Genomic DNA, 27,211 nt, shown 5'->3' on the forward strand with positions numbered 1-27,211 from the left:
ACCTGAAATGTTATATTGTTAACTGTGTTCTAAGTACTAAGCACAGTTGCCAGTGTGATGTGAGGCTGTAACATTTGTGATGCAGATCCATTCCCAGAGTAAAAAAGGAGTATGATGTCTACTTTGTACACGTAAGGAAATATTTGTTGAAGCTAATTGCACGATTTAAATAAAGATCTTTTATACTACAGTCGACTACAGACCATGTTTTCTTTCATTAAATATTTACAGGCTGTGGATCCACACAGAAATAAAATTTTAATGAAATATGACACTTTGAGCCAAGAATAATTTACTCCAAGCAAGTCATACCCAATGTAATATCCAAATGACCAAGCCCAATGTTGTGTTAGATGGACATATGTAGTGTAATTTATGCATTTATCCACTTGTCAGTGCACAATTAGCTTCTATGATTCATTCTTCTCTGACTGGGTGCACTTTATCCCTACACTTTGTGATAACCTTACACATGCGAATTCTGGAACCATTTTTCCAGCTCTGCAGAATCTTTAGAAAATTGATTTTGATAGTAATATGAGATTTTGAAGCACAGCATTTGGATAATGTGGAAATATGGAGACCGTTAACAAATTAAATTAAATTAAGTGGCAGTATAAAAGTTTAATTTTAGAATACTATTGTATCAAGTGAGTGTGAGGATGCATAATACATTAACTGTTTCAAGTTTGTATAATTACAGGGATGTCTGGCTTATGGACAGTTTCTGCAGAGAATTCGCAACTCTCCACAACTTCTAGCAGGATGTCTTGTGGTTGGCGACAAATTGCTTCCTCCAGATACCATGGCTGGTGTTGTCCACTCTGTGGCAACTGGTCTTTTGGGTAGCTGCATATTACCTGAAGATACTCACCTAGCTTTGACACTTCTTCGTCATCTAACAGAGCTGCAGCTGGTACCTTCAGACAATCCTCGAAGGTAATTATTATCTTCCTGTTGGTCTGTGAAATTATGAGAATATGTTAAATTCATGAACTGTATTTATTTGATGAAAGTGTCATTTTAAAGTAACTTTTCCCAAAAGAAGAAAATATTGTCACAACATGAAAAAATTGGAGATGGCATAGAGGCATCTCGATTGCTAATAGGAACTCAAGCCTCCACTATATAGTGCCATCAACCTAGTGCTGAGCTACAGACAATGTACCAGTCTTCTGTCAGGCTATTTCTCCACAGTGCTCATGGTGATACATGTAAATTATTCATAAATGACACAACTTCCTTGTCAACCAGGTAGTGTGATTGATTGTTCTTCAATAATTTCATGTTTGTTTTTTTTTGACCAATTTATCTACAGTTCTACTTTGAGTCTTCCATCAGGTCAGACTTCTTTTAAAATTATATCTTTTGCCTGAAGATAATGTGCACTCCTACCTACCAGTCAGCTGCAAGGAAGTTTGTATATGTCCGAGTTCAAAGGAACATCTGCATTGGCATTAGCTTTCTTAAATATATTTATAGAAGCTGGATTTCTGTGGATTGGTGGGCTTTCTGTGGATCAGTGGTGGGATAATATGCCAATTAACTCGATGATGATGATGATGATGATGATGATGATAACACAACAACACCCAGTCATCTCGAGGCAGGGAAAATCCCTGACCCCGCCAGGAATCGAACTCGGGACCCTGTGTGTGGAAAGCGAGAACACTGCCGCAAGACCATGAGCTGCTCGTATAGAACACAATATTATCTAATTCATAAGACAGTGTGTAGCTGTGCATAAACCTTATTTGTGTGGCCACTGCTTTGCCAAAAGGAACACGGCACTACAGCTGGAAACAGGAGATCTGGCTTTACAGCTCACAACATTGAAATATCACCATCTCAGTTTGTTACTGCCTCTCTCTTGACTAGATTATTTTTGAACTTCACTGTTTCAACCAACTTATAATGAAATTTTTGAGAATGTTAATTAAGTGCAGAGTAACAATGCAGTTGTTTTACATTGTATTTTCATATATCAAGGCTGTGGCTATGGAGGGTAACAGCAAGTCCATCTCCATGTTGGAAATCTCTATATTCAATGTACGGTAAATCCACAGCATACAGTTCAAAAATAAGAGATGTCACCATGAATTACTGCACTAAGCTAGTCTTCAGTGTTCTATAGCCCTTTTAGTTTCCAATGGGCACTCTTGAGTCTGCAGTTCGTTAACACGTTGTTAAAAAGTTTGTCTAGTTCACTATACATGATAATCTGCAGTGATTTTCAGAGCAAGATTTCTCACTGCACTGTTTGATAGGCAGCTGACAACTGTACAAAACTCTATCTCTGTTGGTCCATCATGGCCAAGGGGCATCAGCTGGTAAGTGATTTTCAATGTCAATAAACCTCACCAACAGCCATATACATCAAGATATTTTATTTTATTCTGAAAGCAACCAGTTTTGACAGTTCATGTGGCCATCTTCAGGCCCTATACTCTTCTATCCAAATAAAAGTACTTGTCATATAGTGCCATAAATCTCTGGGTATGGTGAATTCCAGTCATTCTACAGTTGCTTCATAGTAAGACATGGCAGTTGTTGTCAGGTTTTAGTATGAAGGAATTGTATAAAACAGCTGTTGGTGAAGTTTATTGACATTGGGGAAAAAGAAGAAAGAAACTCTACAAAACAGTGCCAGTGTTTTATGTTTTTTGTGGTATCTACTCTTAATGTGGGTCACTTGTGTTAATACTTGTTCACAGCAAACTTGTTTGTAAATGAAGCTAGCTTGTTCCTCAAGGACAGTTCTCTTGATTGTATCCCAGAAGACAGGAACCTACATCCTCTTTAACAACTATTAAGTGCAGCACAGAAAAGTATTTGTCTTACGTGTGCCAATTCATTACTCACTTTGACTGGTATGTTAATGGCAATTATCTTTTAATTGTAATGCTCATGGCAAATACCCACTTTCTGGAATTTTATTGAAAAGAGCCAGGAATTCTTTTTTCTTCTAATGTTCAGTGTCTGAGCTTTAGTCTGTTAGGAATTCATGATAGATTTTGTCGAATCCAGCAGTTTTTCTACAGTTAGTGTGTTTCAGTGAAATTTCCAACTTAATGAGTTTGATAGTGGGAGGAATAACAGACATGCACTCAGTTTTATATGTGATGTTCTCTTTGATAATCCTTTTCGTTACTTTTTGCACTGGTGAAAAGCTACCGGCTCTGAAAGTTAGACATGTAAAGACATTCTGTCAACATTACTTTGATTTTTACTATTTAGCAATTTCATAGTGCTGTTAGTGGATGTTATATTAATAATGAAACTCATAAAAAATTACAATAAACATATAGTGTGAAAGATATGGTAATGTTACAAGTCTCATAATTTTCTTGATGTATTCCCATGTGGTGGATGATTGCAATTGGTACGTAGCTACACAATTGATTTTGCAGAGGAAGGAAATCCACCAAGCAGCTACAGTTTTTATGAACGTTATTAACAGAGCAGTTTGAAACCTTTACAGATCCCTTACCAGTGAGTGAAAGCTATCTTTACAGTATTCACTGATGAGCTAAAACATTATGACCATCTTCTTAATACTGTGTTGCTTCACCTTGGAATGCAGTACAGCAGCAGTTCTGCATGTCATAGATTTGCCAAGTCCTTGATATGTTTCCAGAGGCATGTGGCACGAGATGTCTATGCACAAGTCACACTACTCTGGTAAATCGTGGGCCAGGTTTGTGGGTGCAGAGCTGGCGTCCAGTAGCTTCCCAAATGTGTGATCGGTTGGGTGCAGATCAGGCAAATTTGGTTGTCATGACATCAGTGTGAGTTCACTATTCTGCTGCTCAAACCAATGTAACGCAATTTTGGTCTTGTGACTTGGACAGTTATCCTGTTTGAAGATGTTATCACCATCAAGGAAGCCATCAGACATGAAGGCATACAAGTGGTCTGCAATAATGTTTACATAGTCCACAAACTATCGTAATGCCTCTGGTTATTACTCCGGTCTCTTTGAAGCCCAAGTGAAAGTCTCCTATAGCATAATACTGTTCCCACTGGCCTGTGTCCATGCCACGGTGTAGGTTTCCAGCAGCTGTTCACCTGGACAATGATGTATCCAGATATGACCCTGGACGTAGGGGTCATCTGCTGTGGAGCCTCATGTCGCACAATGTGTACTGAGTATCATGCTCTGAATCACTTGTGACTTCTTCAGCATTACACTCTGTCCTCAGATCATCCACAGACTCTCACCTATCTAGCTTATAGAGCTGGCAAGCCTCTGACCTCAGTGTTCTGTAAGGAGGTGTGGACATCCTAGCACCTAGTTGCCTGCTCATTTTTTCATTACCCTTCAAACACTTTCCATAGATACTCACTACAGTAACGCACAAGTAGCCAACTATCTTCCCCTTTTCTGAGATCCTGATTCCCAGGCACTGAGCCATAATGATCTGCCCTGTGTCAAAGACAGTTATATCAGTAGATTTCTCCATTTGCAGCCTGTATCAGTGCTAGAACAATTCCCCATTTGTCTATCCCCAATTTGTATATTTTCTTTACCATGTCCCGTGCCCACAATGCTACTAGGCAGCATTAAGTCTGGTAGTGGGCAGTGGTCATAATTATTTTGACTCATCAGTGTATGTCAGTGATTTATATCACAGACAACTTTAACACCTTAAACAGAGCTTTGAAAATGGAGCTGCAAAGCACTGAAATCACTTTGTTAATATATTTTATAAAAATTGTAACTGCTTGGCAGATTTTCTTCCTGTGCGAAATACCATATATTTCTCTTTCATAAAATGAATGACAAATTCATACACACACACGGGGCTATATTTCTTGCAGGGTTACAAGTATTCTGTTCTTTTCTGCTTTTATTTTATTGTTACATAGATTATGTGTGAAGAACATTGCTATTAAACAGTGGTTCGTTATGACTTGTGTAAGGAATTCAAAGGACATGTAAAAAATTTGAGATTACAGATCACCAGAGGTGCTTGCAACAAGAAAGTGCCATCAGTGTGACGATGGTGGAATGTCTACTATTCATGCTAGCTAGTCTTACAGAATTACAGAAGAGGCTATGAGAATATTATTTTTAATGTTTTGATAAGAAGTCAATACTACTTATTATTTACTGCTATTATTTGTACAATGGACACTGAAACTTGAATAGTTATACAGGAATATGAATAGAAAACTTTGAACTGTGATGTCCACATTGAGGTGGGATGTTTAATTTGACTCTCTCTCTCTCTCTCTCTCTCTCTCTCTCTCTCTCTCTTTTTTAGTATTAAATTACTTGTTGTAAGTGTGTATGTGGTCTTAAGTGTTTCCTCCCACTTTCTCTTTCTTATCTTCAGTAATAGGATAGCTCACATTTGCCAACTTTAGCGAGAGTGTAGTGACCAGTGTGACATACTTGCTTACCGTTATTGACCTGAAGAGTCAATATGTTTAATTGTGTGACCAATTTGATTCATTGGCTACTTTGGTGTCAAGAGGATGGTCACACACCTGTTGGATTACACAATAAAGAGTTCTGTTAACTTCTTAATTGCAGGCAGGATTATGGTCAGTGATTTTTTTTTTTAAAAAAAAAAAAAAACCTTCCAACACCAGCTAGTTGACATTTAGAATTAAAAATGTTTATTAAACTTTGAATTTCATTAAGGCAACACAATGACAGATATTGCCACACAGTTACAAAAGTGCTGAGTGCAGCACGCCATGCTACTGTCCAGTGTTAAAGTTCTCGAAGCAACTGTTGAAATAAATTTTGACAAATCCAGTGCTGCTGCTCTTCACGAGGCTAGTTGTTGAGATATTTGCAAGTCCACATTGATAACTGCTCAGAGTTTGTTTTCAGAACTCTTGCACAAAATTTTACAAGTCCTTGAAACAGTTACTGAAAAATTTCAAACCTCTAAATTCACACTCATTAAGCCACTCATTTGACCATATGTCATCCTCAGTCCAGCTCTTGAAGTGAACTATCTTGAGCCAGTATGGCCACTGCCCTTTTGGAGAAGTGATCTGTCCTTGTGAATTTCTCATGTTTACTATAATTGTCCATCTTGATCACTATTTATATATTTTTTAATTATATCTTTACTGATTTTGGTGACAGCTATCATCAGAATATCTCAGGTAAACAGAACAAATGAGAAGTAGTATTTGTACCAGAAATACAATAAAAATTGTATAGAACAAAGTGAAGACATACCACATTTAAAATCTCGATACACAGTAGCTCATCAGTTCACATGTGCACTTGGACTATGACTAGTGTTGCTTAGTGAAGCAGCCTCTTAAATAATAGTCTGTGGCCATTAGTTGGCATTAAGTGCAATTGGACATCCAGTTGCACTTTTTACCAACTAAAATTCTAATTATCATCAAGAATTTGAGTGTACAGACATTTCTAAACATACCTATAAAATAATTAATTGTATTGGAACTAATTTAGATTTACATTTAACTTATTGCTATGACACACAGTGCATACGAATTCAGACCAGAATTTCACCAGCCTTCCTATGGTGTCCTTAGATTGTAATGGGATCCTTAGTTTTCTCTTTGTTTACATGTTAATGAGTGAGATAGTTAATTTACCCATATTTGCTATTAATTATTAATAAACATGATGAAATGTAACTGACATCAGATAGCTATTGTAGCCTACTGACTCATACTTCTGCTACATTTAGTGATTTGAGATTTATTTTATGTTAAAATACAGTTTTAGTTATCAGAATGAACATTCTGGATCATAAGAATCCAAAATGTATTTCATTAATAAAAATTGTGTACCTGTTTTGATAGAGCTGTTAGAGTGCAAGATAGAGCTGTTAGAGTGCTATTTGTGGACTGTTAATTATTTGAAATAGTGTAGGGTCTTAGGAAGTTATCAGTTTCTTAAGTCAGTTGGTATTTCCAAATCTTACGTCTTTAATATCTTAGGTACTATTCTGCCTACCAAGTATGTGTTTAGATGCACTCACCTGTCTCGTTTTTATCTTTCATTTGGCATTTTGGCCTTACTTGTAACTACACTAGTTTAGATTTTATGTATTTTGCGGGCGTGAAATGAATTTTCGATCTCAGAGTCTGCACTATGGCAGCACCGTACACAACCAGCAATCTGCAGTTGCCAAGCACATGATGTTTTTCCCATCATACCATAACAGTCCAGGGTACCTGCTCTCTTGTATAAGCCAGTTTAGTTTTTGGCTTCTTGTTTCCGCAAGTTGCAGTGTGTGCAAATGTCGTGTGCTAGGGTTAGCAGACAGCTCCAGTTGCTACATCCTCCCAAGTGATGCTTGCACAGCAATGATTTTTAAGAAATTAGTATTCATGATTCAGATATGAACCCTGTTGCAAATATTTATCATCATTGGGGATAAAGTGTGTGACTTTATGTAATCTTTGTACTCTAAAGTACTTCAAGACATTAAATGAATTTTAGCATCTATTAGACTTCTGTAGTGAATTACTTGTCATGTTCTTACCACAAATAAATTTACTACTTTTGAATCAGTGGTGGACAGATAGTTGGGTCACACACATTTTGAACTGTATCAAGAGTCACATAATTTAGAAAGATCTACTGAATCACCATTGTGAAAAAAAATACATATATCTTAGAAAAAATGCCTACAGCGTCCCGCACAGGCTGATGTTTGTCTTGGCAGTTCCAAATTTATCCTCTCTCTCTCTCTCTCTCTCTCTCTCTCTCTCTCTCTCTCTCTCTCTCTCTCTCTCTCTCTCTCTTTCTCAATGAAAGAAAGAACTTTTGTGTCTTTGCATATTGCATTATTTGTCCTGCCTTGTTTGCTTATGAGGTGAAGCTCGAAATCTCTTTTTAGTGAGTAGTTTGCTTTCTTCTCCTTTATATCTGGTTCACAATTTTCGTGTGTGTGTGTGTGTGTGTGTGTGTGATGTAAAACATATCTCTTGATTTTCATTTCAACCATTACCATCTGATCACATCTTAATAAAATAGTGATTCATTTAACTCCTTCCTTGTGCCATCTCAGTAGGGAAGCAAACCATATGGAAATAATGTGGTTTTGTCAAGATGGTTCTGCATTGTACAAAGGGCATTCAAAAAGTTTTCGACAGTCGTCTCTAATCTTTTTAGTTTCTGCAGGAGGAGAATGAAATTTTTTGTGAACATACTTGGAACGTTTAGCTATACATTGAGCCTACTCAGTGTAGCCTCCATAAGCTGTGATGCATCTGGCCCAATGTACTATCCATGATGTAAATGCACTTTGGTAAAATTCTGGGGATTGACTTTTATACCATCACTTGACACAGAAAATATGGTCTTTCACCCTGTCAAATTTTTTACTGCGCAGGTGAACCTTCAGACGACCATAGAGGTAAAAATCAGATGGAGGATGAGGAACAATTTTCCAACTCATTTTCCTGATTTTCTCCTGCGTCATAAGGGCTGTATGGGGTTTGGTGTTACCATGGTGTAGCCTGATGAGCTGACCCTGAAGCTGTGGTCTGTGGGTCTTGAGTGCACATCACAGCTTGTCTAATGACGAACAGTAATGGTCCTGGTTAATTGTGGAGCCAGGTTCTAAAACGTCACTGAACCCGGATGACCCCACTCCGTGGATTGGGTTTTGCTCTCAGGTTCAGACAAAAACAACCATGTTTACCCCTGGGTAATGACGCTACCAAAACACTGTTTCCACTCTTTAGGAAAGGTCTTCATGAGACCCTTGTACACATTCTTCCTCATCGTTTTGGTTTCTCTTGTCAATAATCTAGGCACCCAACCTACACAGATTTTTCTGTATTCTAGTGACTGTACCAGTGGTACCACACTACCCAATGACAAACGAGTCAATTCAGCAAGCTGTCATTTCGTCACACATCTGTCATTTTGGATGATTTGATCAATGGTCTCATTATTCACATCACTCACTGCCGTCGATGGTCTACCGCATCTTGGATTGTCCAGCAGAGAGAAGTCACTGCCTTTAAACCTCTGCAACCATCACTGGATACTGCTCAACCATCGCTGGATACTGCTGCGATTCACTGTGTCCTCCCCATAAACAGGGAGCAACTTCCTGTGTATCGATGTGTCAGTCGTCGCCGATCTTGAAGAGGAACTCCATCATCGACTGTTGTCGCAGCCTGACATCTACTTCACGGTCCACTATGGCTCACATGTAAAGAAAAGAAAATACTTTTATATACCAGTTTATAGCTAAATGCTCGGAGTATGTTCACAAAAAATTTCGTTCTCCACCTGCAAAAAAAAAAAAAAAAAAATGAGAGACGACTGTCCAAAGTTTTTGAACACCCTTTGTACCATCATATGTGCATGTTTTGTGCCTGTAGTTGACTTTTCCTGGAAATTGTGGATAATACTAAGCAATGTAAACACAGAATTCAGCTAAGAGATGAATTTATGTTAAAACATGGTAACTTGTTAGATTTTATGTTGTTACTTAAAAAATATATAATTGTATTTTCAAATGTATATGTATCATAATTTCAGGCTTCTAAGACAGAAATCATCCTCATTTGCGCGCCTGTATGGAGAATTTCATGAAGGTCTCTTCTCGGCAAAGTTATTTTTAACAGCTGCACTACATCAACCAATAATGCAGCTGCTGATGGAGGATGGAATGTATTTGGATATAGATCCTGATAAAGCAACAATAAGGTGTGATAAGATATCATCTAGTAAACTGTGGCTCTGTTGGTAACGTTTGCTAAGTATTTGAGTTATTGAAAGTATTAGTTTTATGAACTTTATTTTTTTATGTTTAAGATTTCCTCCAGAGGAAAGGCTAAAGAAATTTGGTGTTGAAGGGACAACTGAGTACAATACCAGACTTAGTGAGTACCGTAACTGGACAAATAAACGACTATTTGCTGCCACAAATAGATTTGTGAAGAGTATATCAAAAAATATGCATTGTTTTCCCTTTGGAATTTTGTGGCTAGTTCGCCAAATTGCGGCATTACTTTCAAAATCTGGGAATATTGAACCAAAGGAGGTAAGCATCATTTGGACGTTCGTATTTTGTGGTTTATATGGTTGAATTTACATGTTGCTGTTGTGGTCCTCAGTCCTAAGACTGGTTTAATGCAACTCTCCATGCTACTCTATCCTGTGCAAGCTTCTTCATCTCCCAGTATTTAACTAAAACCTATATTCTTCTGTATTTGTTTAGTGTATTCATCTCTTTGTCTCCCTCTACAATTTTCCCTCCACGTTGCCCTCCAATGCTAAATTTGTGATCCCTTGATGTCTCAGAACATGTCTTACCAACCGGTCCCTTCTTCTTGTCAAGTTGTGCCACAAACTCCTCATCTCCCCAATTCTATTCAATACCTCCTCATTAGTTACGTGATCTACCCATCTAATCTTCAGCATTCTTCTGTAGCACCACATTTCAAAAGGTTCTATTCTCTTCTTGTCCAAACTATTTATCGTCCATGTTTCACTTCCATACATGGCTACACTCCATACAAATACTTTCAGAAACGACTTCCTACATTTTATATCCTCTCTACTTCGACCATCATCTGATATTTTGCTACCCAAATAGCAAAACTCCTTTACTACTTTAAGTGTCTCATTTCCTAATCTAATTCCCTCAGCATCACCCGACTTAATTCAACTACATTCCACTATCCTTGTCTCGTTTTGCTTTTGTTGATGTTTGTCTTATATCCTCCTTTCAAGACACTGTCAATTCCGTTCAACTGCTCTTCCAAGTCCTTTGCTGTCTCTGACAGAATTACAATGTCAACGGCGAACCTCAAAGTTTTTATTTCTTCTCTGTGGATTTTAATACCGACTCCGAATTTTTCTTTTGTTTCCTTTACTGCTTGCTCAATATACAGATTGAATAACATCAGGGAGAGGCTGTAACCCTGTCTCACTCCCTTCCCAACCACTGCTTCCATTTCATGCCCCTCGACTCTTATGACTGCCATCTGGTTTCTGTACAAATTGTAAATAGCCTTTCGCTCCCTGTATTTTACCCCTGCCACTTTCAGAATTTGAAAGAGAGTATTCCAGTCAACATTACCAAAGCTTTCTCTAAGTCTACGAATGCTAGAAACATAGGTTTGCCTTTCCTTAATCTTTCTTCTAAAATAAGTAGTAAGGTCAGTATTGCCTCAAGTGTTCCAATATTTCTACAGAATCCAAACTGATCTTCCCCAAGGTCGGCTTCTACCAGTTTTTCCATTCGTCTGTAAAGAATTCGTGTTAGTATTTTGCAGCTGTGATTTATTAAACTGATAGTTCGGTAATTTTCACATCTGTCAGCACGTGCTTTCTTTGGGATTGGAATTATTATATTCTTCTTGAAGTCTGAGGATATTTCACCTGTCTCATACATCTTGCTCGTCAGATGGTAGAGTTTTGTCAGGACTGGCTCTCCCCTAGGCCGTCAGTAGTTCTAATGGAATGTTGTCTACTCCCGGGGCCTTCTTTCAACTCAGGTCTTTCATTACTCTGTCACTCCTTCATGCAGTATCGTATCTCCAATTTCATCTTCATCTTCATCTACATCCTCTTCCATTTCCATAATATTGTTCTCAAGTACATCGCCCTTGTATAGACCCTCTATATACTCCTTCCACCTTTTTGCTTTCCCTTTTTTTCTTAGAACTGGGTTTCCATCTGAGCTCTTGATATTCGTACAAGTGGTTCTCTTTTCTCCAAAGGTCTCTCTAATTTTCCTGTAGGCCGTATCTATCTTACCCCCTAGTGAGATAAGCCTCTACATCCTTACATTTGTCCTCTAGCCATGCCTGCTTAGCCATTTTGTACTTCCTGTTGATCTCATTTTTGAGACGTTTATATTCCTTTTTGCATGCTTTATTTACTGCATTTTTATATTTCCTCCTTTCATCAGTTAAATTCAGTATTTCTTCTGTTACCCAAGGATTTCTACTAGGCCTCGTCTTTTTAACTACTTGATCCTCTGCTACCTTCACTACTTCATTCCTCAGAGCTACCCATTCTTCTTCTACTGTATTTCTTTCCCCCGTTCCTGTCAATTGTTCCCTTATCCTCTCCCTGAAACTCTGTACAACCTCTGGTTTAGTCAGTTTATCCATGTCCCATCTCCTGAAATTCCCACCTTTTTGCAATTTCTTCAGTTTTAATCTACAGTTTATAACCAGTAGATTGTGGTCAGAGTCCACATCTGCCCCTGGAAATGTCTTAAATTTAAAACCTGTTTCCTAAATCTTTGTCTTACCATTATATAATCTATCTGATACCTTCTAGTATCTCCAGGATTCTTCCATGTATACAGCCTTCTTTTATGATTCTTGAACCAAGTGTTAGCTATGATTAAGTTATGCTCTGTGCAGAATTCTACCAGGCGGCTTCCTCTTTCATTTCTTACCCCAATCCATATTCACCTACTAAGTTTCCTTCTCTCCCTTTTCCTACTCTCGAATTCCAGTCACCCATGACTATTAAATTTTCGTCTCCCTTCATTACCTGAATAATTTCTGTTATCATACATTTCATCAATTTCTTCATCATCTGCAGAGCTATTTGGCATATAAACTTGTACTACTGTAGTAGGCATGGGCTTCGTGTCTGTCTTGGGCACAATAATGCGTTCACTATGCTGTTTGTAATAGCTTACCCACACTCCTATTTTTTTTATTCATTATTAAACCTACTCCTGCATTACCGCTATTTGATTTTGTATTTATAACCCTGTATTCACCTGACCAAAAGTCTTGTTCCTCCTGCCACCGAACTTCACTAATTCCCACTATATCTATGTTTAACGTATCCATTTCCCTTTTTAAATTTTCTAACCTACCTGCCCGATTAAGGGAGCTGACATTCCACGCTCCAATCCGTAGAATGCCAGTTTTCTTTCTCCTGATAACGACATCCTCTTGAGTAGTCCCTACCCGGAGATCCGAATGGGGACTATTTTACGTCAGGGATATTTTACTCAAGAGGACGCCATCGTCATTTAACCATACAGTAAAGCTGCATGCCCTCGGTAAAAATTACATACTAATTTTTAACTATTCTTTAATGAGATACTGTGTCAATTTTATTATAAGAATTCATAACTGATGGATAATTCTCTGTATTTTCAGGCGTAAGTGTATTTCATTGATGTATTTGACATTGCTTGCTTGAATCTGTTAGTGAATAATAAGATCTAATAGTTGAATGGGTGTTTTATGATCATTATGGTAAAAAAAAATACCAATAAAGTAAAGATGAATGTGAATTTTATAAGTCTGTTTTTGTTTTGAGTCCAGTCCATTGTAGTGTTAAAGGAAAGCATCAATAATCACATGATTATTACTGGTTGACTTTATTTTCGAACACTGAGATACTGTTTTGTTGTGAAGACTCTATTAAGGTACTTTTGTTTTTCATAGCAAGGGATCAAAATGAAACTCCTAGTATAGCTTTCCAATGGTAATGGCATATTGAGAAATGCACAATTGTGAAAACTGCAGCAGCTTGAAAGAATGCTATGAATAGAATGTAACATACATGTATAGTAAAGCTGAATAGAACTCAACATTTCCAGAAGTGCAGTGTGTCTGCAATGACATGGATGTTACAGAATCTTTTGAACTGTCTTACCAACCATATAAATTGAGCAGTGGTTGTGGCACCAAACGTTTGGTGTGTTGTGGTCGACAAGCCTTCAGCTATCCACTACACTACTAAGAGACTGTGCGTTATTGACATTGATGGCACGGTACAAACAGAAAGGCACAATTGATCAGTGTCATTGTATGACAGTTTTTCTGAGAACTATGTGGCATCTCATATGGGACATAATGTCTTGACTATTGTGTGTGTGGGTTGTGGTAGTGAAGAGAACTAGACAAGTGAAAGATGTAATAGTGGATCTCGTGTGATGACAGAAGTCTAGCACATATACCACTGAAACAATGTGCGACCTTTTTGTGAGGTGTATGGCTGTCGATATTACTCCATTTGGTGTCGTCTGGTCTGTAGTAGTCCTTTTGTCTATGTGATCCCAAATGTCTTCCACGCAATAATATTTATATCTCCAAAAGCTTCTAAACCTCTGTAGTCTGCTTGTGATCCAGCAGCAATTGCAACAATCATCCAGGTACTTCCTACAATGACAGCATTCATAAGTACACAAGAATCAAAATGCTATCCTATAAATATTAGGACCAGCAGTAATGTACTGCTTAATAGGTGAGCCAGAAACACCAACAGGAGCAGCCTTCACACTCATGTATATGCGGGTAGATAAGTGGTGGCAAGAGAAAGTACATCACCTCAACATTGCTTAATTTATCATGAATAATAAAACAGCCTATTTCTTATGTCCTTGAGGTATAAATTTGTCTATAATAAATCACATCATCACATGAGAATGATACTTTTCTCTGTACATATAGGCAACATTATAACATATATGGGCGCCAACATTTTAGGGACTGAGCCCATGTCGCCTGCATAGGGGCTGAAACTGAGTGAGAGGTGTAGTAATATCTGTATACTTTTCATATCCCTCATATACAAGAAGCATGATTGGATTTAAAAATAGAAAAGGAAAACTCATCTTCACTACTCTGTAGTGAATTTATCTATATTAAAGAAAGGAGTAAGACACACACCTATAAAACACAAAATATCTGATGGTCAGTAGAAGTGTTTTCAAATGTAGATCAAAGTCGTTTGTCCTTATGAATCTCTTCTATACTACAAATTAATTCTTGATTAGCAGTAACTAGGCAATTACTGTTTATTTACAGGTTTGGCTGTGCAGTCTTTGGTTCGCTTCACACATCCCACACCATTGTATTATTGTATTTCTCATGAATGTGATCTACAGAACATGGAACTAATGGACTAGCTAACACTATTATTGTTTAATTATTTTATTTGTAGTGGTATGTTTTAAGTATATTCTGGAAACAGATGGTTTCTGAATCATCACATCATCACCTACATACATTCCTCATTTGAACATTACATCTGTGACTATATGAAACTTAATGCCTTCATGACCTTTGAATGCCAGGTTTAACTTAGGCAGCTTCTGGAGCATTGTATGTCATGGATGGATCAATAGTGCACACACAAACGAATTCTCAGTGCACAGCTGAACAACACAATGAGAATTATCAGTGATACACAAAGATCAACCATTAGTAAATGACTGTCCATATTGAGCCAAATTCTGCCCGCTGGACTTCGATGAAGAGCAGCTCTGCTCTGTGAGTTTAAAAGCATATACGACAACCTGCAACTCCCTATCCATCGAGATATGGTTATTCTAGAAATAAACAGGTTTAACACCCCCCCCCCCCCCCCCCCCCCACACACACACAAACCATCCATGGAAACAGCCATCCAGCTGAACATTTCAATTCAACCTAACAGACTCATGGGAACAAGACTGCTTGCCCTCCACAGTGCCAGAACTGCCCTGCTTAAGAAAGAAACCCCTCTGCCTGTGACCAATTGCACAGAACATGTACAGTGTTTAACTTAATAAGCACCAGTCACAGCAGAAGAGTGGACACTCTTCATAGATGGGGTAAGGCTCCATCTCCAAATTGTGATTGTGGAGCAGCCAGACAAACCATTTGTCACGTAGTCACTGACTGTCCCAACAGGGCCTATTGTAGTACTTTTAACAATTTCCTGATGGCAATGAATGATGCAATTGATTGTATTAAAAATTTAGATGTCTCTCTGTAAATTGCATGTATTATTTTCTGCAAAAAATATATTTAATAATGTGCTTAAAAACTTTACAATGAAATATAAAATAAATAAATATGCTTGGGCGCTTCCTGTTGCCCCAGTGTGTGGAACAGAGCCTACTTCTCCAGCTTCTCACTTATCCTGTCTGAAAATTGTCTGACTCCAACCTTGTCAGCATGTTCCCTTTTTCAGGCATTGTTATTATAATTATTATTATTTAGGGATTTTAGAGTAAAACTTCATTGTTATGTTGGAGCATACTCTGTTTTCATACAACTGTGTGAACCATGAATATTATTAAATGCAAATAATATGTGATAAATTTTGTTTTACAGGTTTACGCAATATGTACAGATCTTGTATTCACATACTTCATATGTCCTGCAATTGTCCATCCAGAACCGTATGGTATCACAGATGCTCCAATAAGCTACATAGCAAGATTTAATTTGATGCAAGTAGGCCAGATTGTGCAGACTCTGGCAATGATGAAATATGAAGATGTTAGTAGCAAAGTTGCAGATCTCTACAGTCTTTTTGAGAAAGTAAGTGTCCTTCTAAAAAAAAAAAAAAAACACACACACACACACACACACACACACACACACACACGATGAGCCCAAACGTTGTGACCATGTGCTCAATAGCATGCAGTTCCACTTTGAAATGCGATACAGCTGTGATCGTGCCTGGTATGGATTCAGCAAGTTAAGAGAGATGTGACACCAGATGTTTATACCCTGGTCATGCAATCCCTGTAAATTAGGGGCTGATGGTTTGTGAGGGCAGGGCTGGTACCCAATAGCATTCCAGATGTTTCCCATCGGGTTCCAATCAGATGAATTTGGTGGCCAAGACATCAACATGAGTTCACTCTCATACTCCTCAGACCGCTTTTGTAGAACTCTGGTCTGGTGACGCAGACAGTAATCCTGTTTATTACATGTAATAAGGCTAATACAATTATATGTATTTACTGGTTTTATTCGTGTGCAACCAGTTTTGACATTGCAGTACACTGTCTACAGGCCACTGGATGTGGCAGACATATTGTTTTATCATATGTATGATATACTGGAGTATAATATCTACTATTACATTTTAAAAAAATTATCAGATAATAACTAAATTAGACTAAACCAATTCAAATTGCGTATACATGAATGTGACCAGCATAGTATTTAAAAAAACTTTAATAAAAGACAAGCTATGTATAATGTCTACACTGTATCATATTTGTAATTATTGTGAACAAATTAAGCAGCCTACAGCACAGATGTATTACTAAGTATAAGTCATATATATGTACAGGTGAAGTGATGTACTTAGAGTTATTAACTTAAGACCAGGGGGGTGTCCCCCATATCATCATACTGCCCCCACCAGGTTTTGTCCCTGACATACATGTTTTGAGCAGATATTAATGTGGATGAGGACGTATGTTGACACGAGTTTGGATCTAGCATGACAAGAAGCATGATTCCTCCAACCCTTGATCCATGGTCTACTGCAGTTGAAATTGATGATGTCATTGGGTCAACTTGAGAACACTTGGCAATCATCTGCTGCATAGCCCCACGTTCATAATTTGCGTTGAATAGTGTGCTGCAAAAAAATTTGTGCTTGCATTGACATCATACTCTGTCTTTAGATCTGCTACAGATTGTTGACTTTGTTGCTTCACAGAATGGGCAAGCCATAGACCTCCTGTATTGTTTCACTGCCCTTAAATGACTTTCAGAAGATTGTCATGACAGTAGCTTTGCTGTTCTTGAGATTATTGTTCCTGTATGCCTGGCCATAACAGTGTGCCATTTATCCAAGTCACTTATGTCCGTGGATTTCCCCATTTGTGGCCTGTATTGTTGCTGGAATGATTCCGCAGTCATCTCTGCTTAACTTGCACACTTTTCTTGACATGTTGTATGTCCACAATGCTACTAGGAGGCATTCAGAGGGTGGCAGTGTCGTAGTTTTGTGTGTTAAAAATGGTCTTAATGTTCATTATATTAAGTTTTTAATTTACATTTGGTGTCCGCTTTTAAGAAATTATGTACAAAATTGTAATTGAAGTCAGATCTGCTGCCCTTGGACTGTAAAATGTTGTAGTTCTTTGGTTTACTCATTTTTCTTTCAGTGTTGAGTAGAATGTATTGTTATCTGCAGAGAGTACTGAGATATTTAAAATACACACCAGATATGTCAGCAGTATCAAAAGTTTCAAAAAGTTAGTGGTTTTGGGACAGGTTAGTGCTGTGTTAGTGCATATATTTTAAGACAGCACCCTCATAGTTCCACTACTTCGAGAGTAGGACATTATTTGGCATGCCGTCCTGCATCCAAAATGAGAAATGCCATCTGTGGTGTTCTTCAATTGTCACAAATGATCCAGTGTTTATCTCCCATAAGCACATGTTTCAGTAGTTGGTTACCTTCTTGACAGTTGAGCAGCTAGTAGTAGATTCATATGTGAAAGACTGATGTGCCATTCACCAGTTTTGTTTGGTGCACATACTGTAATTGGACAAATGAATCAACGAAAAGACTGGAGTTGGAAGATATGATTGACAGAAGCAAAAATATAATGGACATAGGTGTAACATATTTATTAATGGATTATTCACGAACCATGGAAGTTCTTTGTCAAGTTCCAAGAAAAGACCAGTCTCATAATCGTATGGAAGCAGGTAGATGACACAGGAAAACATTTAGGAACCTCGTAGTTGCATATAGTCAAAGGCCACAATGCATGTAGAAATCTGAAGGGGGCTCTTCTTCCAGCAATGACAAATACATTCCATTTAATGTCCTATCATTGACCTCAAGAATCAACTCACTGCATTCTTCCGCCACTTGTACCTGAGAAATACATACACTTATAAGTTATCAGAGAATGCTTCCTATCCTGTTGGTAACTGAACCCTAGAACTATTATGGCCAATTATGTGCTTAGCAGAGTTATATTATAATGAGTGTTCAAATAAAAAGGTATGTAATGTTGTAACTACCAAGCCAGTTGAAATTTTCATATGCATCTTTGTGATAACATAGTGAGACATTTAGGGATGCGAATGTAGTGTTTTCACCTCCCCCTGAAAAATTAAAGCTCTGCCCTCAGAAGGCAAGGAGATGCTCACCATCTTCCTCGACATGTGAGGTTTGATACTCATCGAATTATTCGAGTGTGGAAAAACCATCAACAGTAACATTTACTGTGTTATACTCTATAGCCTACACAAGTCCATCAATAACAAACAGCTGGACTGCTTACGGATAGAGTGATTCTGCACATGTCCGAGGTCACACAAAATGTAATGTCAAAGTTGAAGTAGGGGCAGCTTGAGCATCTGCCCTTGATTTAAAAAAGTGTGGCGTGCTAAAAAATCAGCTCAAAGGGAAGTGCTTTAACTGTGTCAATGAACTGAAGCATGTAGTGGAGGGCCGGCTCATGTCACCATCACAGGAATTTTGTAAACAGGTAGTCCTTCAGCTTCTGAAACAGTGGGATGGTTGTGCTCAGGTCTGTGGTGATTACTTTTGAATGAAGACTCGAACACCCCTGATACTTTTGTGTACGAAGCTTGCAGACTAACCAGACATGCAAATTGAGGAGCCAGAATGCGTACCTGCCAACTGTTCTGATCTAGGCGAGAGACCTGTTATTCCTTTATTTATCCCAATTTTTAACTAATTATCATGAAATCTAATGCTTTTGTTTTGAAAATCATCCTTTTTTTTCCACTCACTAGTCATTTTTAGTTGATGTACATATCAATGTTAATAGAAATCAGGAAATCGCACACGACCTTCATAGGGCTATGAAGTGTTTAGCAACAGGCTCCTTGCATAAAAAGTTCTCAATTTACTTGCTGTATCAAATTTGGATAAAATGCCAAGCTTTCGATGATTGATTTAATCCTCCTCCATCATGATCGGTGGTGGCGGGGGCTGAAACTGACTGACTGGAACAGAGGAAGCTTCTCGCAGTTTACCACATGAGGCAAGGGGATGGTGCTGCAAGCAGTGCTAGATAGGGAGTGCAAACAAAATCTGTGGATGTAGAGGGCACCACCACAGTATGCACCATTTCCGTGTTGACACCATGATGTAATACAGCCAATCAGATGCCATCCTGTGGGTATAAAAGTGAGAGCCTCGCTAGTTCCCACCAATCAGGTTTATCCCCTGATGATGATGATGATGATGAAAGCAATCATCAAAAGCTTGGAATTTGATGCAGCAGGTAACTCGAACTTTTTATGCAACCGTTATTTATATGGATTGTCATTTTTCCCTCTTTCCCACATACTTTTTTGCATGTATACTTGCATTGTTCAGTGTTGTGCTTCGTTTGGACTTGTGTTTTTGTGCCTAAGAGAAGTCACTTATTATTCAATGGTTTTATAATCAGTATAAGTCTTTAGAGTGGATGCTTATTTATTTTGTTACCTTAATCTGTGAAAGACTTTATTTAAGTGTCTAAATAGACTGATGGATCCATTAGTGTGCGATTTTGCAATTGCAGTACAATCTCTGGTAGCGAACACGCCCATAAAGTATGTAGAAGTGAAGTGTAGGATTGATACAGGAAATAGAGAAGATTCAAAGAAGAGTAGCACATTTAATCACCAGTTCATTTAGTAAGCATGAAAGCATTAGAGATGCTAATCCAACTTCAGTGGCAGATACTACAAGAGAGGCATAGTGTATCACAGTATAGTCTACTGTTAAAATTTCAGTGGTATACATTCCTAGTAGAGTAAATCAATGTATTTCTTCCCCTTTTGTGTACCTCGCAAAAGGTCTGTTAAGGTCAACTAGAGAGACTCGAGCTCATGTGGAAGCTAACCAACAGTAGTCCTTTCCATGGAAGTTTCATCAATGGAACAGGAAATGGGGAAAGGTAACAGTAGTATGTGAAGTATTCTCTTCTATGCACCACAAGGTGGCTTGCAAAGCACAGATGTAAATGTAGATGGGGTGATAACTGAAACTTGAGTTGAACAGCTACAGTTTGATTTAACTTATTAGAATGAGTTGACAACAAGCTGCATATTTCATGAAATGACACATTACTGGAATCCACTGATTTAAATTTACATATCAATTCAAAAATCTGAAGTAGAATGTAACACGAAAGATTATTTTACAATAGTGTTAGAAATGTAATGTTTGTGGAAGTGTAGTTTTAACCAAGGCAGATAACTTTCACAGTTTTCAGTTGTTTTGTCAAACCCTGAAAACAAAGACGGTGGCTCATCTTGCAGAATTAGCTGCAGCAGCTGATGTTTGTAGTTTTTGGTTTTGTTGCTGAAGCTGTTGGTTTTGTTGCAACAGTTCTTTGAGTTGCAGCATCAGTTATTGCTGCCAGAATTTTAAGAACTTTATATTTATTATAATAGTAATATTGTCCAGCTGCATATACACGTGAAGGGACTCTCCTCATCATATTAGTGCTGGGATCAGCTAAAATTATTTGGACAGTAGGAATGTAAATGCTTCGTAATACAACCACTTTCCGATAAATGTGATGTTGTTGTAGGTGTCAAACTACCAGGTAGAACTGTGCATCAAATAGATACCAGTACCAGAAGTCAAGGGTATTGTCATCACGTAACCAAAATCAGTAACAAAGTCTATAGCACAAACTTCATTATGTTCACATCAGTTACACCAGTAGACCTCACGTAAACAAGTCAAGCTGCACTGCGTGAAGCTTGACCAGAGATGTTGCCCACGTTATTTTATATGCCATAGTTGGCGTCAGTTGCAGACTCTTGTTCTGCGCTAGAGGTGCCACTTGGATAGTATCAGTGTCACTCTGATCGAAACCCACTTTAACGTCTATGTGGAGATAATAAACTCGCTCCTTCTGAATATAAATCCAGTGCCTGAACCATAGCTCCTCACTTGACCCGAAAACTATGTGTGTGTGCGTGTGCACACATGCAGAAAAAGAGAGAGAGAGAGAGAGAGAGAGAAAGGGGGGGGGGTTGGTATTTCTTTAGCCTCTCTGTGCATGCATCTAAATAAAGAAGAAAATAAACACACACATTTCATGTACTTCTCATTAAATTTTGTGTTCACATTGGTGGGCAAAGACTGATTTCTGAAGATGATAAGCCCGCACAATAATGCTTTATGTAAATATGTGATTGTTTGTTCCAGGATTGTGTGTCATCTTTGCTGGACATTATTTTGGAGGGCAGTGCCAACAGTGTAGATGATGGGCAAGGGATAGATCAGAATACCAGCTTCAATGGACTCTCTCGCCATGCAGCTCTCTTCATGGAAAACGAATTGCAAACAATGGTAAAGCTAAGAAAATTTTGAAAATGTTGAATAATATGATCTGTTATGAATGTGATGTTGCACTCTTAAATTCTTCAGAGTCAATGCTTATCACTGTTTATGGAGTTGTATGAAAAACAGCAGTCAGTTCTGACACCAAATTAACTATACAGTTGATAATTTAAACTTAATAAATTGATTAGTTTTGTTGTGTTTCTTTACAGAATTAATGGTCTTCATAAAGATTTATGTTTGATTTATAGAGAGAATTTTCTTCCTTGTCTCATGGACACAATATTTCCTTTAATTTCTTTACAGAACTTTTCAGTCTTTGTACTTGCAGAGAGTAAAAGCCTATCTCCCCCCCCCCCCCCCCCCCTTCGTTCAGCGGTCATATGTGCATCATAATGATTGCCAAACTTTTAAAGAAACCAAAGCCATGGGGCATATTCCACCATTGTTCTTGTTCCAGCCATGTACATAGATTACTCGTTTCTTGATGATGTAGTAGCCATCACAGTAGTATGTCCTAAATGTGCTCAGAGTATGTTGCTGATGAAGGGGTGACTAACCTGTTACTACCTGCTAGGTGTGGCAAGTTGCATAGAGGTGCTACAAATACTATGCAGAAATAATAGAAACCATGTTTGCAGAACCCCTTCAAAAAGACATTTTCAGCATACTATACTTCAAAAAAATTTCAAAGAGAGTTGTGGAAATTATGAAATATTTCTTCTACATTGTGTGTTTCACACATTATGTTCTCTTGTTCTTCCAGGAAGTATTCTGACTGAATGATTGTTCATAACAATATTAAATAGTGGTCTTTCGTAAGTAACTAAACCTAGTTGACAAGGAGTTATTTTTTAATTGTTTCATATATTTTATGTATAACCTGTTTTGATAGTATCATCATCATCATCATCATCATCATCATGTTGAAGGTCAGTTTTTTATATTTCTGTTCTCAATGAAAAGTGTTACAACAGGCTGACCATAAAGCCATCAGCACACGGACCGTGCATCCAGATGTTGAGTGCGCCAAGTTTTTGACATCATAGCATGGAATAGCATGCTGCGGAGTCTTTCTGAATGTGCAGAGGAGTATCTAGTATGTCAGATATTCTTAACGTGCATTTGAACATCGATGAGATGGCATAACGCCACTTATGTCACGTACACATCATTTCCCTTTGCTTAAGAATTGTGAGGCTCTATATTGGCTTTCAGTTGAAACCTGTATGTATGTATATATATGTTTTCTGATCGGCTCTCAAAAACCCGCCATTAATTGTACAATCAATTATAATAAAATGACAAGAAACGTCATATTCATGGTGAAAGAGTTATGTAATTTATATAGTATGAGAGTATGCGATCTGAAGGCAACAGCATGGTGAGGATCCGTTAAAAACACATTGTTCTTGGTGCAATTTGTTATAATTAAATTTGAATTACTAATGTAAGTACGATTAAAGCTTTCTGGAGATGGTAACAAGCTAGAGATGGTCACAAATCAATCATGGTTGTTTTAGCACAACGTTTAGCATCACATTTTCCTGGTGATGGTCATGATGAGTTTGTGGTTTGTCCCACTACGTCCAAATATTTTTTGCTAACCTTCATGCTTTTAATAGGTTGCGATACTTTCTTATTAGTTTAGTATAAATGTATACTGTAATATTCAATGATATGTAAATACAAGTGTGCTCTTTTTGAGGAGTCAATTTGTTTGATTTGCTTAATCCACAGGACACCTTGCATTACTTGCCGTTAGATATTTTGCCCTTTTGTAAGTTTTGTAATACACATGTTGTAAAGATTCTGCTACTGAGTAGGGACAGTGGTCAAGTAAGAATGACCATAGAATTTTACTAAAAAGTGAGAATGATGAAATATTTTTTATCTTATGTGGAGAACTATTGTAAATTTGTAATGCCTTTATTGAGTGGACATGGTACTTTTCTTTTTCCCATATAATATTTTCACGGATATTAAAGTTTTTATTTATGTGTACTATAGACAGAACATCTTGACTAGCATATAGACAAGGGAGGAAAGTACGCTTTAATAGATCCCGCCCATTTCTTAATCAGTTTAATTTACAAGTCAGATACAGTCGACAACTGGCTATGCAGCGTGTTGCGATCATGTAAACCATGATGAGGTCCACATACTATATACACATGTCACATCGTTTTTTTCTGAGCATTCAGCAGACTGTTGAACTCGCCACGCTCAATGTTGACACTCAACAGCACGGTACATGTGCTGACAGCTTAAGATTATATTGCATCTTGCACTAGTAATAATGAGCAATGTTAGCAACAGAGGCATCATTCCCCACTGCAGTCTGATAACGGAGACCCAAGCATATGGAATAGGTTCCCAGATATGTGAGTGGTTCGAAGACCTCTTAAGTAACAGAATCCAGTACATTGTCCTCAATGGTAAATGTTCATCAGAAACGAGGATATCATTTGAAGTGTCACAGTGAAGTGTGATAGGGACAGCTCTTTTTCTCTATATACATAAATGTTCTGGTGGATACAGTGAACAGCAATCTGCAACTGATTGCTAATGACACTATTGTGTGGGAAAGTATTGTCATTGATTGAATGTAGGAGGCTTTAAGGTGACATAGAATTTCGAGTTGGTGTTATGAATGGCAGGTAGCTCGAAATGTAAACAAAAAAAAAGTTTTAAGTTAATGCAGATGCGTAGAATAAACAATCCCATAATGTTTGAATACAGCATTAGCTGTGTACCTCTCAAACAGTTACATTGATTAAATATCTAGGCATAATGCTGCAGAGCTATATGAAATGGAATGGTGTGTAAGGACAGTAGTATGGAATACGAGTTGTAGACTTCAGTTTGTTGGCTCCTGATTTCAGTTCCACAGAATCAGTGAGTTATATCATCAGTATGTAATTTCAACATACTTCACATACTTTTTGAGTCACAGCCAACTGCTACATAAAAGGTTCCCGTCCTCCACATACTCTTGAGTTTTAGGTAACACTGATGGCCACAGCAGTGCTCCACTTGACAGACTACTGTGATTGCTGGGTAGTGGTCCTGGCAGTGTTGCATACCCACATCCCATGCCAACCATTGGTGCATCATGAGAATGATGTCACTTGCCTGCTCTGGCATCTCAGCAGATATTGAGTCAATACCCTACACTTGTGCGGAATGTGCAGCAAAGCAAGTGGCACCACAGCAGGAGCTCTTATCTCGACTGCTTTCCCAGCAACCATAAGTGTGTGTCCATATCAATCATGCCAGTCCATTTCTGGATGACATTTGGCTCATGGTAGTGGACACGTGCTCACACTTCCCATATGTGATGCAAAAAGACATAATTATGTCAGCAGCTATCCATCAAAGCCTTAGAGAAGACTTCTATCATGGAGGTTCTCTCTCTCTCCCTCATGTCAAAAAAATGACCTTTAGCTCATGACTGGTCTGTTTCAGGACTCCTTTAACAGAGGAGACATCTTGTGAATGCCACAGCACCATTCCATCTATCCTTGAATGTCAATTCTGACAAATTATGTAAGCACTTAAAACCCAGATCAAAAATGTGGTGCCATCTTTCAACATAGAGGATGCACTTATTCACTTCCTGGCATCTTACGGAACAAAGCTGGTCAAATGAAAGTCACCAGTGGAGCTTCCCCAAGACCACCACTGACACATATTACTGGATTTGATGCTCTTGTCACCAGAACTACACAGAACTCCCTTGCATTGAAGTTGGTGCATTGATCTGCACATGCACCTTGAGTAAGGTTTCCCAGGATCATTACAGTGGTACACAGGTGCAAGACAAATGATGTGGCAGCAATGGCATCCGATTCTTACACTACATCAAAGAACTCGGACCACACATACCTAAGATGAAATGGCCACAGCCTCCACTGCTTGCACCAAAACACTGCTGGCACCTCAGGGCACACCACCAGAAAGCCAAGGCTTCCAGCATATTTTATTTATTTATTTACATGTCTAGTTCCATAGGACCAAATCAAGGAGAAAATCTCCAAGGTCATGGAGTATGTCAGTACTTGAAATTTCAACATAAAAGTAATAACAGATAATAATAAAATGTTTATTAACCCAAAAAAGTCAAGCCATAAGTTTAAATAAACACAATCAACAATATAACATAAGAGTCAGCTTAATTTTTCAAGGAACTCCTCAACAGAATAGGAGTAGTGACCCCTGAGGAAACTCTTTAGCTTTGATTTAAAAGCACTTGGATTGCTGCTAAGATTTTTGAATTCTTTTGGTAGCTTATTGAAAATGGATGCAGAAGTATACTGCACACATTCCCGCACGAGAGTTAAGGACGTGCAATCCAAATGCAGGTTGGATTTCTGCCAAGTGTTAACTGAGTGAAAGCTGCTAATTCTTGGGAATTAGCTGATATTGTTAACAGGAAATGACAGTGAAGAATATATAGGCAGCATTAAGCCTTTGAACAAGATCCTAAATATTGGCTTTCCATGACAGTTTACTATCTATCTGAACATGTAGAAATTTGAACTGTTTAGTTTCACTAATCATTGTTGAATTTTGTGTTAGAAACTGTAAAAACTGAGTCTTACTCTGGTTTAGCATTAGTTTATGCCATCAACTGCACTATTTGAAACCAAGCCAATGTTGCACACAACATCCTTTACTACCAAGCTAGTGTCATCAGTAAACAGAAATATTTTAGAGTTATCCATAATACTAGATGACATATCACTTACATAAATAAGGCACAGGAGTGGCCTCAACACTGATCCTTGAGGCATCCCCAATGTAACTGTGCCCCACCCAATTGTGAGCTATTCTCCGAATTCCATAATGATCCAACTTCTGGAGCAATACACTGATGGTATAAAAATAGATCTAAAATTGTCTACATTATCCCTTTCTCCCTTTTCATAAAGTGGCTTTACTACTGAGTACTTTAATTGTTCAGGAAACTGACCATTCTTAAAGAAAAATTACAAATATGGCTATGTGCAGGGCTAACGTGTGCAGCGCAGTACTTTGATATTCTGCTAGGCTCTCTAGACTGAGAGAAGATCTGGAATACATTTCACATAAATTTCCTCAGAATGTTGCAGTCTTAGGTGAAGATTGAAATTTACCAAATATAGATTGAGACACTCAGATGTTTGAGACGGGTGGTAGGGACAGAGCATT

General features: G+C 38.0%; 1 protein-coding gene across 4 annotated transcripts in view; it reads left to right on the forward strand.

The window, feature by feature from the left end:
* LOC126297885 (GTPase-activating protein and VPS9 domain-containing protein 1) overlaps positions 1–27,211 on the forward strand; it is a 280,670-nt gene that overhangs the window by 48,563 nt on the left and 204,896 nt on the right. For all 4 annotated transcript variants that reach the window (XM_049989182.1, XM_049989183.1, XM_049989180.1 and 1 more), the window contains exons 4-8: positions 704–939; positions 9,503–9,670; positions 9,779–10,007; positions 16,051–16,260; positions 21,884–22,027. In XM_049989182.1, coding sequence (XP_049845139.1) covers positions 704–939; positions 9,503–9,670; positions 9,779–10,007; positions 16,051–16,260; positions 21,884–22,027 — 987 coding nt within the window. The remainder of the gene's footprint in view (positions 1–703; positions 940–9,502; positions 9,671–9,778; positions 10,008–16,050; positions 16,261–21,883; positions 22,028–27,211) is intronic.

Source organism: Schistocerca gregaria, chromosome X (genome assembly GCF_023897955.1).
Source record: "Schistocerca gregaria isolate iqSchGreg1 chromosome X, iqSchGreg1.2, whole genome shotgun sequence".
NCBI lineage: Eukaryota > Metazoa > Arthropoda > Insecta > Orthoptera > Acrididae > Schistocerca > Schistocerca gregaria.